Raw genomic sequence first — 18595 nt, 5'->3', positions numbered from 1 at the left:
TGCGCGTCAGCCGCAGCCCCGCCTCCGAATTCTGCAGTTCTGACGCCTAATAGGAGGGAACACGGAAGCTCCGCCTACGGACCTTTTGCGCATGCTCTTCCGCCGGGTGGGGAGACATTGAGGTACTGTCATGGAGGACGCTGCGACTCCCGGGCAGTCTGAAGAGGTCCCTGAAAACCAAGTTCAGTCGGCGACAGATCGGGGAGGTACGCGGGGCGGGAGTCAGAAGGGGGAAAGAGGCCCCCATGGAGCAGCTAGTCGTCCGGGCTCCCCGGGAGACCAGGGGCGGGCGCTCATGGCCTGTGTTCCTGGGTGTGTGTCGCAGGAGCCCTGGTGGAGCTTACCCCGACCCCCGGCGGCCTGGCCCTAGTGAGCCCCTATCACACCCACCGGGCCGGGGACCCCTTAGACCTCGTGGCGCTCGCAGAGCAGGTGCAGAAGGTGAGGAGGCGCGGCTGGGGAAGTAAATAACCATCTTCGTTCCCGTTTGGCCCTGCGTCTTACGGCTTGGATCTCATAGCCACTTAGTGTGGGGTAGCATTTGTTCTTGTCTCCATTTCACACCCGGGATTGTTATTGCGAGTCAGAGGCCTGAGTCAAACTCTGATCTAAGACCAAAGGCTCCTTTAACTGCAACTTGAGTGTCCATAATCTCCATTCGTGGGAAGGTTTGCACAGCATTTGCAATATTCATTATTTTATTTGGGCCTTACCACAGTCCTGTGAGGTAGGCAGCACAGAAATTATTCTTATATGAGACGTGAAGAGAAGTTTCTGGGGAAGTTTCAAGATCATGCTAACGCAAATTCCTCTGGGATGCATAGTGCACTTAAAATTGCTTCCTATAAGATCTTTATCTGGGACCCGAGAGCTTTTAGAACTTGACATCTTCTAGAAGGGTAAGGACTCTAACTTTGTTCTCTGTCCTCGGTCATTGGACACAATATTGGACAAGCCCAGTGCTTAGATATTGATTGCTAAAAGAAGTAAAATAAAGAGAAATGTGAAATAGAAGCACTGGAATTTGGACACATGAGTTTTAATCCCACTTTTGATATTAACTTGCTCTGTGATGTGAGGAAAATGACTTTTCTCTGGACCTCAACTTCTTTATAAAATGAAGGGTTTGAACTAGGAGACTTTCTAGATCTAAAGCTCTGAAAAACCAAATTTCATCTAATTTCTTTCCAAGACTTGTGGTTGTAGACCCCTCTTCAGTTTGTACTTATAGGGCCCTGCTGCTTTAAAGCTCATGATATTCCTCATCCTTGTATACACTATCACATTTGGCCTTTGTTATGTTCAAAGGTCTTTGTTTCGCCCCAAAATATTTAATAATTAATGTCCTCATATACATCACTGTACTTCAGTTTTTAACTAAATATTGAAGTGCTTTGGAAAGCTCCTTTGATTCAAACCTTGTGCCTTTTCTAGAGAGTTGGGGTGCAAAGTATAACTTTTATGGATTAGGAGAATGTCATGTGTCTCTTTAATCAGATCACTCTTATTGGGAGGGAGGCTTCTAGGACCAAATTTTAAGCAAACATTTTCATGGATTATTGAGTAGCCATCATATTTATTACAATAGCCTGAAACAATAAAAGAAGGAACACAGTTTTTGTTCATTCAGCCTATTGTCTAGTGAAATATAGAGGACTCGTTATTGTGCTGTATCCATTTTTCCAATATTATCAGTCTTTGAAGCTAAAGTAAAAACTCTAGAGACAAATTGAATCAAGCATGTCTACCCTTTGTGTACTAAATTGTACTTTCTAGCAGGACTGACTTCTGAGCATGCCTTACAGTATAGTGGCCACTAGCTCCACAATGGCTGTTGAGCACTTGGAATGTATAGTTAGATCAACTGAGAAACTGAATTTTAAATTTTATATAATGCTGACTTAAATTTTAAAACCTAATAATTTAATTATTGGAAACTTTTAAGTATATTTAGAACAATTTATGTTGGATATACTCTTTCAACCCTAAATTTTATGAAGTCTAAATACACATCATGTATTTCCAATGAAAATTTAGCATCCAAATTGACAGATGCTGTGAGTATAAAATATACACTTAATGTGAGATATCACATGAATGACTTTAAAAATATTAATTACATGTTGAAATGGTTATTTTTTGATATATTGGGTTGAATAACAAATTATAGAATTAAATTAACTTATTTACTTCTACTTTTAACATGGCTACAAGAAAATTTTAAATTACATATGTAACTTGCTTCATCTTCTAAAGGACAGTTGCATTAGACTGTAATCTTGATGGTGGTAGGCACCTCTCTCTCCTGTTTGCCAATGTATCCAGTCAGTGTCTAGCATTTTGTCTGACACATAGTAGTTGCTAAATATATATTTTTGGAACGGATAAGTGATTGACTCAACTTAATTATTTCTTTTCACTCATAACACTGGCTTATACTTGACTTTTACCTTAAGCTTCTTCAACTAACCAGAAAATTCTCTTAATATTTCTCAGTTTAAGTTCAAGTTTAACCTTCTAATTTCTTCTCCTTAACTTAATGGTATACCACTGGAAGTTAATCAGCTTTTTTCAAAAGTAAGCAGAATTTTTTGACAAATTTCTGATGCCTGAGTGATAATCCTTCCCAATACATAAATTAGACACACCGTGCTCTCCTAGCTTTGAAAATTATTATATTTATTTTAAGCAATTTCCATTGCCCTCAGTTGCATTTTCTAGGACATGCAGTCTTATGTGTACATTGTAACCTTGTTTCAGGTTTGCATCATAGCGCAGTCTTTTAAAATACATTGTAAGTATCAATTAGAAATATAAATATAGGTTAAAATATAACTAGGTGTGATGTAAATAATTCAACTGAGGTAATGCTTTCTATACATAGCTAGATTCCTATATAGCAGGCAATAAGAGCCATATCACAGGTATCTTTGGATTTTTCTTAAAAGACCCAGCCCTGATTTCAGAAATGTTTAAACATGAGAAAATAAATGGAGACCTGAGGAATAATTGGTGTGTCAGGCAAAGAGCAAGGGGGAAAATGTATTAGAAGGAGGAGAGAGCATAATGAATGTGTTTGGTAGCAAGAGAGAACAGGGAATGTTGGAGAACTGAAGAAATTCAGTGTGACCTGAGTGAAAAAGGTAGAAGGCTACGGGAAGTAGAAAAGAAGGAGCGCTTAGTTCTGTGGTGTAAGGTCATGTCAGAATTGGCTTCTCATGAGCAGTGCTGTTTATGAGGTGGGCTTTGAGATGAATGGGAGTTCATGGAATGGTGAGGATAGAAAGAATGTTTTAGGCATAAGCAATGTTGTTGACATAACTCTTCACATTGGGGTCTATATAAGAACATCATAGAAGTCTGATACTTTTACAACCCACAGTTTAGTTTTCTCTCACCTGTAGGCTGATGAATTTGTCCGAGCAAATGCCACCAACAAACTGACAGTGATAGCTGAGCAAATCCAACATTTGCAAGAACAAGCCAGGAAGGTAAGTAATGGCTTTTAGACAGGCTTTCATTTTCTTGTTTTATTTCACCGGATTAATTTAACTTGCTTTAATTATTGTAGTTTGTCTTATGTACCTCCTAGAAATATAGAGGTATTGAGTGAAATAGAATAAGCCCAAGAGATTAAGTATAAGATACATTTTTTCACTAGGAGAAAGTTCAAAGAAGTAAAGCATTTTGAGGGAAAAATATGTTTTCAGTTACAAAAGACATGTACTTACTACAGAAAAATAGAGAAACTTAAAACCCACTCAATACCAATAATACTTAACATTTTGAAATATAATTCTTCTAAAGTAATTTTTGCAGCATAGTAAAATTACAGTCTAAGTTTTGTTTCTTCAGAATCATGTGGATCACAGTAGTGATTCATTGCTATGGTGGGGAGCAAGATTATAAACATTGAACATTTGTGATGATCACTGAATATGAGTGCCTGTTATCTCCAGTACACAATTCATTACCTCTCTGTGGTGCTTAGGTATTGGAAGATGCTCGCAGAGATGCTGACTTGCACCGCGTAGCTTGTAATATAGTGAAAAAGCCTGGCAACATTTACTACCTTTATAAACGGGAAAGTGGTCAGCAGTATTTTTCAATTATTTCTCCAAAGGTAAGAACATTTATTTTTTTTGTACAAAAATCTACTCTCGTCTTTGAGAAATTCTTGGCGTGTGGGTGAAAATGTAGGCATTGGGGTTGGTAAATGGTTTCTGAGGAAATACTTTAGGTGGTGTGAGCCCAGTCATGACTCTAAAAAATAAACGTGCTTAAATCATTCACAGCCATTATCTCTGTTAAGGGAGGAATTTGATGTGTAATGTAATGCTTTTCAAGGATGATTCCAAATGGTCTAAAATGAAAAGCTAAAAAAAAAAAGTGTCATAAGTCATAATTAGGAAATGTTTCTTTATGTCCTCCCCTGATCAGAACTTTTTTGCCCTCTCTAGGAATGGGGGACAAGTTGTCCACATGACTTTCTTGGTGCCTACAAGCTACAGCATGACTTCTCCTGGACTTCATATGAAGACATTGAGAAGCAAGATGCTAAAATCAGCATAGTGGACAAGTTGCTAAGCCAGCCAGTGGCCCTGCCTCCAAGTCCTGAACCCAACTTCCAGGGACTGACTCACTGAGGTGGACTCTGACAAACAGCTCTCACGGCAAGGACCTGTCATCTCCTTGTTGCCCCCATTCTCTGCCTTGATGAGAGGTGGCATGAGAACTGAGGACGTGTAGGTGAATCATGAACTTTTTGGAAGGACACCCTGTGTGATTGTAATTCTGTCATTATTACTTTTAGTTGGGATGGTAATGAATCACATCAGGCTTTTTTTTGGATCCTCTCTGGATCACAGATACCCAACCAGTCAGTTTCAGCATACTGGCCAGTGTACTTCTCCTTTACCTCCATCTGGTCTCTCTATAAGTCAGAGCATTAGAGGAAGAAGCATTTCTTCCCACAAATGGTTGGCGAGGGTTTTCAGAAAGGACCGTTTTTAGTTTTTTTCTATAGTTTGTCTTTAAGATTGGGTTTAGGCTACAGTTGATGCAACTCCAGCTTCAAATTCATCTGGGAACAAGAAAGGGATAGTGGAGGATGATAAACAACTTGGCTTGGCTGCATTAAAGAAAGTGTGATTCTGGTATATCTACACTACTGGTGAGGTTTGGCTTGACCCTTCTGTTCTTTCTGCCTTGCTGGAGTGACTAGAGAATCTGAAGCAGCAATAATATCCAGGTTTGGGTAGGGTCAGCCTCTAAACTCAGAATTTTAGGCTTGGAAGAGAGATTGGAGTCTGCCACTAACCATTACATGAATCCACTCTATAGCTTCACTGAGGAAATTCAGAGTTCAGCCATCTGCAGCAGGACAAATCCATTTAAATAGCAACTTTAAAATATTGTGGAAGACAGACTAGGGCAGTGGGTGAGACACAGGAAAAATAGCCAACCTGTTAATTATGAGTTAACTCACATCGAAACTTATTTCGACCTGAGTTATTTGAGAACTAAACAGTCTTTTTGGCCAAGTTACTCCAGTTCTGAACCTGACTGGACTCTAGTGGGACTCTACCTCACTTCCTTTTTATTCAGTGGAATCGGCTAAATTCATAGCGCTTCCAGCATGGCAGTACTTCTTTCAATGCCATATAATCTGTCACAGCATGCTGTAAAAGGAGAGATGTGTGCTTGAAACCACAATTGCCCAAATTCCTTTCTGGGGATGGATGTCTCTCATGCCGATCTGCTTGGTAAAACCCTAAACCCATCCTGGTGTTCATGGCTTTTCCTCATACACTGCACTCCTTGTGAGCTGTAAATGGTCCACGAAGGGCTAGAATCTGACAAGGTCACCCAGGTGATACTTGGTCACTCAGTTTACCAGGGAATGCTCTGTTGAGTCAGTTGCAAAAGCCTCTGACTAGGATGCTGTGGGACACACACACACAAGTTAGTGGTCAGTAGTTGATTATGACTACAGAAAGTTTCCCACGTTTTCAGAAGGTTCTGATCTGCATGGCAGTAACACATTTTCAATAGGTGCTTTATAAATTTTTAGTTCCTAAATTACCACAAACTTAGGGGCTTCAAACAACACACATTTATTATTTCATAGTTTCTACGTGTCAGGAGTTCAGGCACACTTAATGGGCCCTCTGGTTCAAGGTTTCTCACAGGCTGCAGTCAAATTGTTGGCTAGGGCTGGGTTCTCATCTGAAGGCTCAATTGGGAAATGATCTGCTTCCAAGTTCACTTAAGTTGTTGGCAGAATTTTAGTTCCTCAAGGGTTATTGGACTGAAGTTGTTGACTGTTTTTTAACAAACTATTACCCAGAGGCTTCCCTTAGTTCTTTGCTATATGGATCTCCCCAACTTGGCAACTTTATTCATCAAAGCCAACAACGATGACAATCTGATAGCAGGATGGAAGTTACAGTCTTATTTAGGCTAATCATGAGTAACCTCTCATACATTTGCTGTATTGTTGATTAGAAGCAAGGGAGGCAGTTATACAAGGGCATAAATACCAGAAGGCAGAAATCATTGAATCATAGAACAGCATTTAGAATTTATCTGCCACAGTGCTCAGCTGAGGGAGAAAGGAAGGTCTTGGGTAAAAGGCAGTATTACAAAGTGGTTAAGTGTGGTGGCATTGAAATCGCAGATCTGAACTTGACTCAGCTCTGACAAAATAACTTCCCAACTGGTGTCTCTAGTTCCTCTGTCCTTTCTCTAATCCATTCCACATACAGTTATCAGCTTGATCTTTTGAAAATGCAAATTCCTGAACTCTGGACCAATTTCCTAACCACTGTAGCAGAAAAGAGAGCCCTGATTCAAAAGTAAACTTCCTTCTGTTCAATAAGGTGCGTTTCCCACACTGACTGCCAGGTAGTGCCATTGATCTTTACTGCTTACGCCAATTACCAAGCTTAGGGAAAGTTAGTGGCAATGGGTGACTAAGACCCATTGATTATATACATTGACTGTTCTTCACTCATCTACCCATCCAATCATTTCATAAGTATAAAGTGCCTTTTAGGTTCTGGAGAATAGCACAGGTAAGATGATGGAGGTCTGAACTAAGATAATAGTGGAATGAGGTGCCATATTTCATCAATTGTAAGATGTACTTCTCTCCCACATTTTAAAATCTCTGAAGCCTGGATGCTTCTAAAAGTTGATGTTATAGTTTAAATGGCATAATTTTTTAAAATTAGAGCTACATAAAATAATGTGTCCAAATGGAGGCATCTTAGATTTGATGAAGTATGGCATTTTGGAAGTACAGCAGGTCCTCAACATTTCTTTCAACTCTTGTTAAAATGTTGATGAGATGCCATAGGAACTTAACTTTTGTTTATATCAGTTAACATACAGCACAATCAGTTTTGTTATACATCATTTCACCTAAAGTCTCAGAATCCATTGATGACGTTAAGTGAAGATTTCTACCTTGTTAACGAATAACTAGAAGGATGAGTGAGAAGAAAGAATCTTAGATAATGCTTGAATTTCTCATTTGAATGTGTAGATGGTGAAGATGCACTCAACAAAATATGGAAGATGAAGTCATTCCTGATATTTTCCAGAATAATTAATAATCTTTATTTCCTTTCAATAATACACTGTGCTGGTTCTATCCAGGTTCACTGGGTATGAGTAACAGCTGACTCTACCTCCCTTTCTCTACTCTAGGGTTTTAGAATGAGGGAAGGAGGGCTTACTATGTCCTTCTCAACTTATCAGTCCACAAGCATTGAGAATATTGGAATTGTAGATACAAAGACAATAAATACTGTTTAGTGAGCTTTTATTCTGCCACATATATCCATTATGCTTTAATTTTTATATTATCCTCCATCTATGAGGTATATAGTATTCTTATTTTACAGAATGGAAACATCTGCTCAGAGATTAAGCATTTGGCCTATAGTTATGCAGATAGAAGGTGGTAGAAGTTAGACAAAAACAGTCATGTTTGATTGAAGTCTGGCCATAACCATAACTGTTTTGGCAAATTAAGACAGTCCTAGAGGATCTCGATATAGAGGCATAGAGAAGTGAAAATATGGAAGTGCTAGAGTAAAATGTGTATATGGGGTACCACAGGAGTAGTTCCCTTGAGTGTTTAGTGATGAGCCTGCAGAAGATGTATGTCAAGGTCCAGAGAAGTTAACAACCTAAGCTCACACAATCATAAGCAATTGGGCACACACACACCCCACCTCCCACCCCAACTTCACAAGTTAGTCTCCTGACACATTTTAAAATACTCTAGGCCAAGCCCTTGCTTGGCCTGCTTTATTTTGCCAGGTGCTCTAATCCATTCCCTTAGTTTGAATTACCACTATGCTGCTGATTCGCATGGATGCCCAGCCCTGATCTCTCCCTAGAGTTTCATGCAGACTTGTCTATCCAAAAGCCTTACCTGACATCATTACAAACTTAACATGTCCAAAACAAAAGTCTTGAGCTCTACCCGAAAACCTGTCTTGTCGCCAGTTCTATTTCCATCAGCACCTCTCATTGAGGCCAAAAACCTAAGTCATCCCTGATTCCATTTGTTTTTCCCACACCAATAGGGAAGTCCTCTTAGTTCTGTGTTCAAAATACATCCTAACTCTGTTTCCTACCACCTCTACTCCTATCCCCTCAGTCCAAGCCACCAACATTTCTAGCCTAGACTAAGGCAGTAGGCGTCTAACTTGGCTCCCCTCCTCCATTCTCACCCTCTTTCATTTCGTCTTCACAGAGACTGTCGGCATCATCTTTTAAAATTATAAATCAGGTCACAACACCTCTATATAAAAATGATTCAAGAATTTCTCACTACATTTAGAATAATATCCAAACTTCTCGTGAGGGTACTACGTGATTTACCACCCTCAGCACTCACCACGTGCCTGCTGACCTTCCTGTTCTAACGTACCAAGTTTGTTCCTGCTTCAGAGCCTTTACATTTGCTCTTCCATCTGCCTGGAACATTTCCTTCCAAGATATGGTTCTCATCATTTAGGCCCCTGCTCAAATATCATTTCATTGATGACCCCATCAGAAATACCAACTCTTCTCACATCAAAACCACTTCTGACCCTGATTTCTTTTCCATAGCACTTATCACGACCAGGCATCGATTGCCATTCCCCTACACTTGAGTATAAGTTCTGTGAGGAGAGAAACAGTGTCTATCTTGTTTTCTGCTGTATCCCTCGCACCTAAAATAGTGCCTGGCACATGATAAATACCCTAATAATGAATGGATGGACATCTGGAGTTCTGTGTGTACTTATATCCTGCAAAGGATCTCAGTCAATGTAGCTAATAGAAATATAATGTGACCCACGTGTGATTTAAATTCTTTTTTCATGCTAACTGAAATAAGCCAGACAGAAAAAGTTGAAAACCACATGATATCACTTATATGTGGGATATAAACCTAAAAGCAACAAATGAACAGGACAAACAGAAACTCATGGACATGGACAATAGACTAGTGGTTACCAGAAGGTGGGGGAGGGGGCAGTAGATGGGGCAAAAGAGGTCAAATATGTGGTGACAGAAAGAAATCTAGCTATGGGAGGTGAACCACAATGTAAATATATATATGCCTTACTGTTAAAATGTACAGCTGAAACTTACCGGATTTCATTAACCAATGTCACCATAAAAAATAATAAATTTAAAAATAAAAATAAAAAATTTGAGTAGGTACATTAAAAAATAAAAAAACAGTTAAATTAACTTTAATAATACATTTTATCTAACCCAGTATATCCAAAATATTATATTTCAACAAATAATACTAAAAAATATTTTAAATTTTTTTTTTAACTGAATATTCAAACTCCAGGGTGTATTTTACACGTACAGTACATCTCAATTTGGACTAGCCACGTTTTAAGTGCTCAAGAGCTAGAGGTGGCTAGTGGCTACCATATTAGCACAAGTGTCAATAGTCTAACCTTAATGTTCTTGTCCATCACTCCCTGTGATGTCCAGAACCAGAGGAAGTGAGAAACTCATGGCAGATGGGAAAGAGGGGCTTTCTTAGCTATCCCATCTTTTCTCCTTCTTCTGAAGGAAGCCTCAGAGATGTCCAGGCTAACAAATGCATGATCATGTCATCATCATTATCATAATAATAATAATAGTTTTTACACTGTGCAAAGCACTTCATAAAATCTCATTTTACAGGTTAGAAAATAAGTTCAGGAACACAAAGTAACTTGTTTAAATTTACACATCTGGTAAGTATTAGAGTTGGAATGTAACTTGGTTAAAAGTTAAAGCTAGTATTATAACTATTATGCTACAGTTTTTAATTCACCACTTTAATGGTCCATGTGGAATAAAATTAAAAGAAACTCAAGTGATAGAAAGAAGCCAACCTGATTCTTGGCTTGGACTCATAGTACACCTTTAGTTGCCTCCATCCTGGTTCTTCCTTTTAGTTTCTCAGAACCTTAGGTCTGACTTTGGTGTCAGACTGTGTTCAGGTCTCAGCTCCACTAATTATTAATGGCGTAAACTGTGGTAAAATCAACTAATCTCCCATATCTTCTTCTGGAGAATTGGAATGCTAATACTAGCCTCAGAGGCATTTGGGGAAATCCAGTAAATGATGATAGTGTTTGTAAAGAGTTGAACATGGTAGTCAGTGACTAGTAGCCATTCAGGACACGATAGTTTCCTTCCTTCCTTCCTTCCCTTCTTCCTCCCCACTCCTCCCTCCCTCCTCCTCCTCCTCCCTCCCTCCCTCCCCTCCCTCCCCTCCTCCTCCTTCCTTCCTTCCTTCCTTCCTTCCTTCCTTCCTTCCTTCTTGCTTTATTTTATTTAAAAAACGTTTTATTTTAGAAGAATTTTAAATTTACAGAAAATTGTGGAGATAGTAGAGTCCCCATTTACCCCATATGTGATTGTCCCTATCAGTAGCATCTTACATCAGTATAGTATATTTATTGTAATTAATAAACCAATATTGAGACGTTATTTTTAACTAAAACCTTGCTTTGTTCAGATTCCCTTAGTTTTTCCCTAATGTCCTTTTCTGTTTCAGAATCCCATCCAAAATATACAGTTTCTATACTCTTCTTTCCCCACCAAAGTGTGGGAAAAGAAAAATGTCCCTTGACCTCCTAGCTCCACTCCTTCTCTTTGCATATATTGTCCTGGAAGCTCTTGCTGCTCTAATTTAGAATGAGGAGAGGGCAGAAGATGTGGGGCAAGTGTTAAACTGGTGGGATCCTACCCAACACTAACAAGTTCCTTTCTGTAGCACACTCTTCATTCAGTTGCCAAATCTAGACACCTCAGAGAGGCTCTTACCTTCTCCCTCTCACTCAACCCACACCCCTGAGATTCCATCTCACCATAGCTCCTAGTCTGGTTACTTCCCATTCCCTTCAGTTGCCATCCAACAATTTGTTGCTCCAGCCAACCTTATCTCTCATGCAGTATTATAGAGCCTTTCTTTACACTTGCTGCCAGAATAATATTTCTAAACAACCTGACCATGTCACTTGTGACTTAAAACTATTTTCAGGACTGAGTGTAAGTTATTCAGCCTGCCATTCATCCAACAAATATTGGGGTGGGGGTACTTACCATATGCCTAAGCATTCCCATAGGCACAAAGATACAACGTGAACCACACAGAACAAATGCCCTGCCCCCACGGAGCTTACATTCTAGGGTCTGGACGTCAGCGACCTTTTACAGCCTTATCTTTCCAGCTCCCCTTCAGTCTACCTCCCACTAAGCATGCACTCTTGTCTCTTCTCCTGACACGCATTCCCACGCTGGTCATGATGGAGAAACTAGTTCCCTCTCAGATCCCTCCAATCCGCACCACGCCCACTACAAGACCTAGGGCTTCCCTACAAATTGAGGTCCCTCTTCCGCCAGCTCAAGTCTGGCTGCCCCTCCCCTGCCTCTCTGGGATTGTGAGCTAAGAGTTAGTAGTAGTAAGAGGGTTGGGACTGGTGCCGCTGTCTCTCGCTTGGGCTGGCCCCTCTCCACCGCACCGGAAACGGGGAATGAGTGCGGTCTCCCTAACATCTAGGAATGTCCTGTCCCCAGGTGAGCAGCTGCAGCAGCGCATGTCCCTCCCCCGAATGCTGTCGGCAATCAGGTCTCTGGAAGAAGGAGTTGTCCCAAAGTGAGGACACCAAGCCCCAGCTCCTTCTCTTCCATCTTTTCGCATGGTTGGCGTTGGCATGGTCGTTGCTGTCGAGTGGGTTCTGGATTGGACACGGAACAGCGGGCGGGGAAGGGAAGGAAGGGGAGCGCGGCTATTTCCAATTCAGAGGGACCAGAATCCAGAAAGGCCAGCTCTCTGTTGTTGGGGGATGTTGGCCTCCAGGGCAGAGAGGTAGACGGGAGGTGGGGAGGGGTGGGTATCTCAAACTAGAGTGACTGCACCCTGTGTCCCATGACTGCTGGGGCAGTCCACCTGGAGTTGCTTACTCTAGTGCTGCACCCCGGATTTCCCCACAAGGACCTGGCTCTGCTATTCATTTCCTTTCTTGAGAAACCTCCAGGTAATAACTCAAGTTTCCCCTCACCTTCCTCAAACAGCTCCAGTGTCCTGCCAGTTCTGCTCGCTCACATCTCCTCACTCACCAGTCTCATGGCTGGATTCCTTTTCTGCACCTTCTCCCTTCCAGACCACTCTCTACTGCAACCCTTATCAGACCAAGGGACCCCCTTACTAAATATCACTGCCTACCTACAGGCTGCAACTCAAGGTCACACAGGCATATCACAACTGTGGCCTCCCTTCTGACATCCCCTCCAGTCATCCCTCTCTCTCCCTGTGATCCAGCCCTCCTCTTTGTGCTTTTGCACCTACAATTTTGTTTGCTAAGAAATACCTGTGCTTTGTTCATCCTCAGAGATCCTCCATAAATATCACATCAGTGAAACCTTCCCCTGCCTACAACTCAGACTTAGTCTCATCTTCCCTTGCGTACCTGAAGCAACTGGACGTCCTCCTTGTCCAACCTACCACTTGCCACACTGCCTTCACTGTCCCTACACACACCTGCCTTCCCTACAAGACTCCCTACCAGACTCCGAGCTTCTTCAGAGTATAGCCTGGGTCTTGTCCTCCAGAACACACAGACCTGGCACAGAGCAGGCATCGGCAAATATATTTTTAAATGAGTAAATGGAAAATCATAAGCGTTGGGTAGATGCTGCGTGTATTAAAGGAGCTGGATTGTTGAGAGTATATTTGAGAAGGCTTCCTGGAGGACAAGCCGACCAGGCTTTGATGCAGGATACAGATGTGGCTTGGTGCAGTGAGAGGATCGCGGGGAAGCACCGGAGTGACATACTCTGTTAATTTAATAATCATGGAACAGCTTCTATTGTCAGGCCTCAGGCTGAGCATAGGGGCCCTCAGTCTGCATTGCTTTCGCTGTAGTAGAGGAGGAAGACAAGCTAGGTGATGCTAATACAGGATGCCAAGTGTCACATGGTGCACACAAGGAGATGTGGCAGTGCAGAGGAGGAGCACCTCACAGGCTCAAGGCAGGTGTCAGGCTTCTCGAGGAGGATTGCTACCCAATCCAAGGCCAGAGAGAGGGCCAGAGAAGGGGTCAAAGGGCAGCAGAGAGAGGAGGCTGAGAGTTGAGCAGGGCCTCATCATGAAGGGCTTGTATATCAAATGAAGGAGTTGGACTCCATCCTCAGGGCATTGGGGAGGCACTGATGGCTTCTAAGAAGCTGAGGAGTGACATGATCTAGTCCTGCAGGCCACTGCTATGCAAGCTCTGACTCCCTTCGCTGAGGAACTTTCTCTAAACCCCTCAACATGCTGGGTAATGCTCTCTGTGTCCTAAGCACCAGGCACCAAATTTTGCTCACGACCAGATGTTAGCTGAATGAGTAGATTGTTCCTTTTTTTCTCTGGGTTTCTATACCTCTTACTCTCGGGTCTATATCCTTTCACAGCTGGGACCTGTGTATTATACTAAAGATAGCATTTAATTAGGAAAGAGAGGATGATTCCAATCCTGGCTCCACCATTTACTGGGATAAGTCGCTTAATTATCCTGCAACCTCAGTTTCTCCATCTGTGAGATGAGGTACCACCAGGAACAGAGTAAGTCTCCACATGCATGCATGAGTTTTGTTTTCCTGGATAGCCTGGAAGTTCCATGAAGACTGAGACCAAGGGTTTTCTCAGCACTGAGCTCGGTCAGAACTTATAAGAAATACAGTGCTCAGTCCTGCTGGTCAGCAGACATCAGAATTCAGCAGAAATTTACAGAAGTTGTAAATCTTGTTCTGCCACTTCTGGTGTGACTTTGAGAAGGGTTCTTCCCCTCTTTGAGTCTTCTTTATCTTAACCTGGCAAGTAGAGATAGTGATCCTTACCTGGTAGACCTCACAGGGCCAATGAAAACAACAGAGGTAAAAGTGCTGTGTGAATGAAAGAGATAACATAGCCGACAGTTGATCATTGAGTTAAAAAAAAATAATAACTGTAAACTAACTAATACAGATGAAGCATGTCTGGTAATTGATAGACATACCCCAGGCATCTGCTGACTGCCTCTGTGAGGCAGAGATGCTGGGATGCTGCTCTCCTAGGTAACAGTGGGCTAATGTGGAACAGAGGTGTTTGGTCTGCTGGGGTCAGCCCTGAGGCTCAGGAGAGACCAGGATGAAGGGGTTTGTGGGGAAGGAGTATGCACTCAGTCCTTTGCCCCCCTCTCTTCCTATATTTCTTTGGCTCACATTGCTCCCTCTCTTAGGTTATGAGGGGCCCTGGCATGGCCAAGTCTTGGGAGTCCCAATGGTTTTGGCGATGTGACCATGGACACCCTTGGCAAATGAGGCTGGCCTGTGGGAGCAGTAAGCCCATGGCACTGCACTGATAAACTCCCAGTCCCACACTTCAAGTCCAGCCCTTCCCAGCCTCTGACATCTTGGCAGCAAGGTTTATGGGAAAGGATGTGATTTGTCTTAGCTCTCGCCTGGACCAGAATGAATTGGGGCTGTAAAGAGGGACTGAGTGGAGACAGCATCTCAGCTTCCTCGCTTCTAAAATAAGTGAGAATTAAATGAGGAAACAGACCTGAAAACACCTTGGAACTTGTATATTTTTACTCAAGTGCAGGATTATTATTTGTGGGTAGTGTGTTTACATCAAACCAGTGGGGCTTCCCCTGTTTCAAAGAGCTCTGGGGCTTTTTCTACAAAAGAAACTTGGTTTCACAATCAGTGCATGTGCAAGGAGTACGTAGGTTTGTCTCTAGAGTAAACATAGAGAGAGACAGGCTGTGAAAATGGGCAGGGCCAGCTGATTCCCTGCTTCCCTGAGAGACTAGGAGGGATGAGGAGGCTGTAGCTGCCCAGCAGGGCTGGCTCACTGAGCTCCCCTTTTGTCCCTACCCCACAAACCTGCTGAGATCTATGCCCCCAGTGGCATTAGGTTCTACTTACCTAGTAGGTGACTTGGAGCCAATATCTCCATTTCTCTGAACCTCAGTTTCTTCATTCATAAAATGGGGAGAATTTATAGCACCATATTCTGAAGTCGTCAGGATCAGAAGAGAGCACACAATGAAAAGTGCCTTGTGAACTATTTTGTGCTGGACACATTCATTTGTTTGTTTGTTTGTTTCTCATCTCTCCCTTCCCATGTTGGAGCTCAGACTGCTGGTCTGATTGGGGCCTATCGGAACCAAGAGCTTGGGGCACCTCGGCCACAGTCCTGCCCTTCTGAAGGAGTAAGCATGGCCTGCCGAACAAAGGAGCCTGAGTGTGCAGTGGATCCCTTTTGTGCTTCCCTCATCTCAGGTAACCCCTCTTCCCCTGGGCCACTCCTGAGGTCAAGGCATTACCCATTCCCAGGGTTTTACATTCCTGTGGGGCTCAACCCAAAGTATTGGAAGTAGCTTTGTAATTAAAAAAAAAAAAAGTCTCATCTATGATAAAGGGCTCTATGACAAAAGGTTTGTCTCTCAGAAGGGGGAGGGGTCCATATCCCTTTTACCTTGGGCCATGGGGGTGCCAGAAAGGTCAACATATGGGCTGGAGGGAGGTCTATAGGGTATGGGGTACAGTCAGAGAGGGGTGTGAACTGTGGTTGTGCTGGTTCACTCACTTTGCTATTGGACTTTCTCAAGACACTCAGCTTTGGACCTTTGCCTTTACCACCTGGTCTCCTCCATCTACCTCCTATCTGCCTCATTATGGCCAATGAAACAATGTTGGGAGGGTACAGTTCTGGGATGAGGTCTAGGGGAACAGGAGCTACCTGGTCCTTGGAAGCCTCTTTTGAGACTCTTTGACCTTGGGAACCCCTTGCCCCCCTCCCCTGGGCCCCAGGTCAGCATTCCAGTTTCTTTCCAACCAACAACCGGAGTCACCTCCAGATGAATGAATTTTCCTGGAAGGATGTTACCAATGCCTTGTCCCTGGCCAACATGATCCTGGGGCTCTTCTCCATCTTCTGCAACTTCTGCGAGTAAGTCTGGAGCCCAGCAAGGTCTCAGCCAAGAGCGGGAGCCAAAGGCGTAAGGGAAGGAGAGCCTGGCACTGAGGCATGGGATCAACTGCAGGCAGGAGAAAGTATAGTGTAGTGGGTTGGGAGTCAAGGGGCCAAGGTTCTAGCCTGAGTTCTACTACCAACCTGGTATGTGACCTTGGCTAGGTTATATCTAAGCTTTAATTTCTCCATCTTTAAAACAAGGAGTTCATACTATGATCTCTATAATTCCTTCCAGCTATGGCAGTCCAGAATGATTCTTATGATAAAAACCAAGAGATTCTTATCTGGTAGCTTTTATACAATCCTTGAGGAGACAGGATACCATTCAAATTTTTTGATTCTTAAATTAGAACATATGATCTGGTGGATTATTTAAAATTAGCACTATTCTGGAAAATCTGAGACATGTATATGGGTCCCCCAAAGTTGTAAACTAATTATATTTCTATAAATTGAATCATATTCAATGCCTTGGCAAACCAGCTCTTTATAGATAAATTCTTAATAATGCAAGTAACATCCTCCTAATCTGTTTGAATCTCTATAACCATAAGCAGGCGACTTCTCTGGATCTCTTTCTTACCCATAAAATGAGTTTACCTGATGATGTTTAAGTTCCCTCCTAGTTTGAAAATTTTATGATTCTCTAAGACCAGGTTTTTGGAGTCTATTTAAGTCGGGCATACCTGCAGCAGAAAATCTTTATCTTCTTAGTTCTGCCTAATCTTCTGGGATTGTGCTTTTTATGCCACAATGGTGGGCCCAGATCCCTTTAAACACAGAGTTATCGGTCTAAGCAAAGGAAATACTGAGGTTGTTTGGGGACAGCTGACGTCTGCAGCCAGCTCTCTGTCTGCTTCTGCGAGCCCACCTAAGCATTGCAGTTGGAGTGTAGACTTGGGAATGGCCTCCCAGGGCAGGTTTGCCTGAGACTGTGGTGGCTGCTTTCAGAGGAGTCTAGGAGCATGTGCTGGTCAGAAGCATAGACTCCTCGAATATAGGGTCTGAAAGAGCTCTTGGAGGCTCATTTACAACATCAAAATACATGAGACAAAAGCTGATAGAACTGTGAGGAGAAATTAATGAATCTACTATCATCGTTGAATATTTCAACATCCCTCTATCAATAATTGACAGAGCCAGCAGATGGAAAATCAGTAAGGATATAGTTGAACTGAATGGCCCAGCCCCATCAATCAACTGGATCTAATTAATATTTATAGACTATTTCATCCGACAGTAGCAGAATATACATTTTTCTCAAACTCACTAAGAAAGACCACATTCTGGGCTATAAGACACACCTTAACAAATTTAAAAGAATAGAAATTGTACAAAGTATGCTCTTAGACCACATGGAATTAAGAAGTCAATAACAGAAAGATAACTAGAAAATCCCAAAATACATGGAGGCTAAACAACACACTTCTAAATAATATATGGATAAAAGATGAAGTCTCAAGAGAAATTTAAAAATATTTTTAACTAAAAGAAAATGAAAATTCAACTTACCAAAATTTGTGAGATGCAGTAAAAGCAGTACTTAAAGGGAAATTTATAGCATTAAATGCACATATTAGAAATCTGTTCTATGGCAGACAGCATCAAGAGAATTAGAAGACAAGCTGCAGACTGGGAGGAAATATCAGAAATGAAAGAGGAGCCGTTTCTACCGATCCCATGGACATTTAAAGTATAATAAAGGAATATTATGAATAACTCTATGCCCATAAATTTGATAGCCTAGATGAAATGACCAATTCCCTAAAAGACTTAAACTATCGAATCTCACAGTAGGAGAAATAGATATTCTGAATAGGCCTATGTTGATTAAAGAAATCATTTGGCACAAACTCCTCATTTTACAGATAGAGGAAGAGAAGCCTAGAGAAGGAGGAAGTTATTTATCCGAGAATTCACAGTAAGATGGCCGCAGAGGCTGGGCTAGAACCTAGGACCCCTGTGCCATTGAATATGCCTGGAATTTAGAGTTGGAAGGGATCTTTGTGATTACTTAGGGGGTTTGGGGTACCCCATTAAAACTATGGGTTAAGAGTATGGATGGGATGTAGG

General features: G+C 42.0%; 2 protein-coding genes across 2 annotated transcripts in view; both read left to right on the top strand.

The window, feature by feature from the left end:
* The first annotated feature begins 3 nt into the window (after window positions 1-3).
* CUNH1orf50 (chromosome unknown C1orf50 homolog) lies at window positions 4-5782 on the top strand. Its single transcript, XM_039868812.1, has 5 exons — window positions 4-206; window positions 326-441; window positions 3405-3491; window positions 3992-4123; window positions 4461-5782. Exons 1-5 carry the CDS (start codon window positions 131-133, stop codon window positions 4644-4646), a joined length of 597 nt encoding a protein of 198 aa, XP_039724746.1. The 5' UTR covers window positions 4-130; the 3' UTR covers window positions 4647-5782.
* A 9791-nt stretch (window positions 5783-15573) lies between these two features.
* The window catches only part of TMEM269 (transmembrane protein 269), an 8417-nt gene continuing 5395 nt past the window's right edge, over window positions 15574-18595 (top strand). Inside the window, exons 1-2 of the mRNA XM_039868809.1 lie at window positions 15574-15828; window positions 16360-16498. Of these exons, the coding sequence (XP_039724743.1) occupies window positions 15765-15828; window positions 16360-16498 (203 nt within the window). The 5' untranslated portion in view covers window positions 15574-15764. The remainder of the gene's footprint in view (window positions 15829-16359; window positions 16499-18595) is intronic.

The sequence above is a fragment of the Pteropus medius genome, unplaced genomic scaffold, assembly GCF_902729225.1.
Source record: "Pteropus medius unplaced genomic scaffold, Ma_sr-lr_union100, whole genome shotgun sequence".
Taxonomy (NCBI): Eukaryota; Metazoa; Chordata; class Mammalia; order Chiroptera; family Pteropodidae; genus Pteropus; species Pteropus medius.
Note: the sequence above shows the minus strand (reverse complement) of the source record. Positions and strands in the feature narration are given on the sequence as shown.

What these genes read in the sequence shown, in the direction of transcription:
- CUNH1orf50 (XM_039868812.1), top strand. Translation starts at nt 131, where the DNA reads ATGGAGGACGCTGCGACTCCCGGGCAGTCTGAAGAGGTCCCTGAAAAC. An exon ending in TGCAAGAACAAGCCAGGAAG is followed by an intron (nt 3,492 to 3,991) that starts GTAAGTAATGGC and finishes TGTGGTGCTTAG; the next exon opens with GTATTGGAAGATGCTCGCAG. An exon ending in TTTCAATTATTTCTCCAAAG is followed by an intron (nt 4,124 to 4,460) that starts GTAAGAACATTT and finishes TGCCCTCTCTAG; the next exon opens with GAATGGGGGACAAGTTGTCC.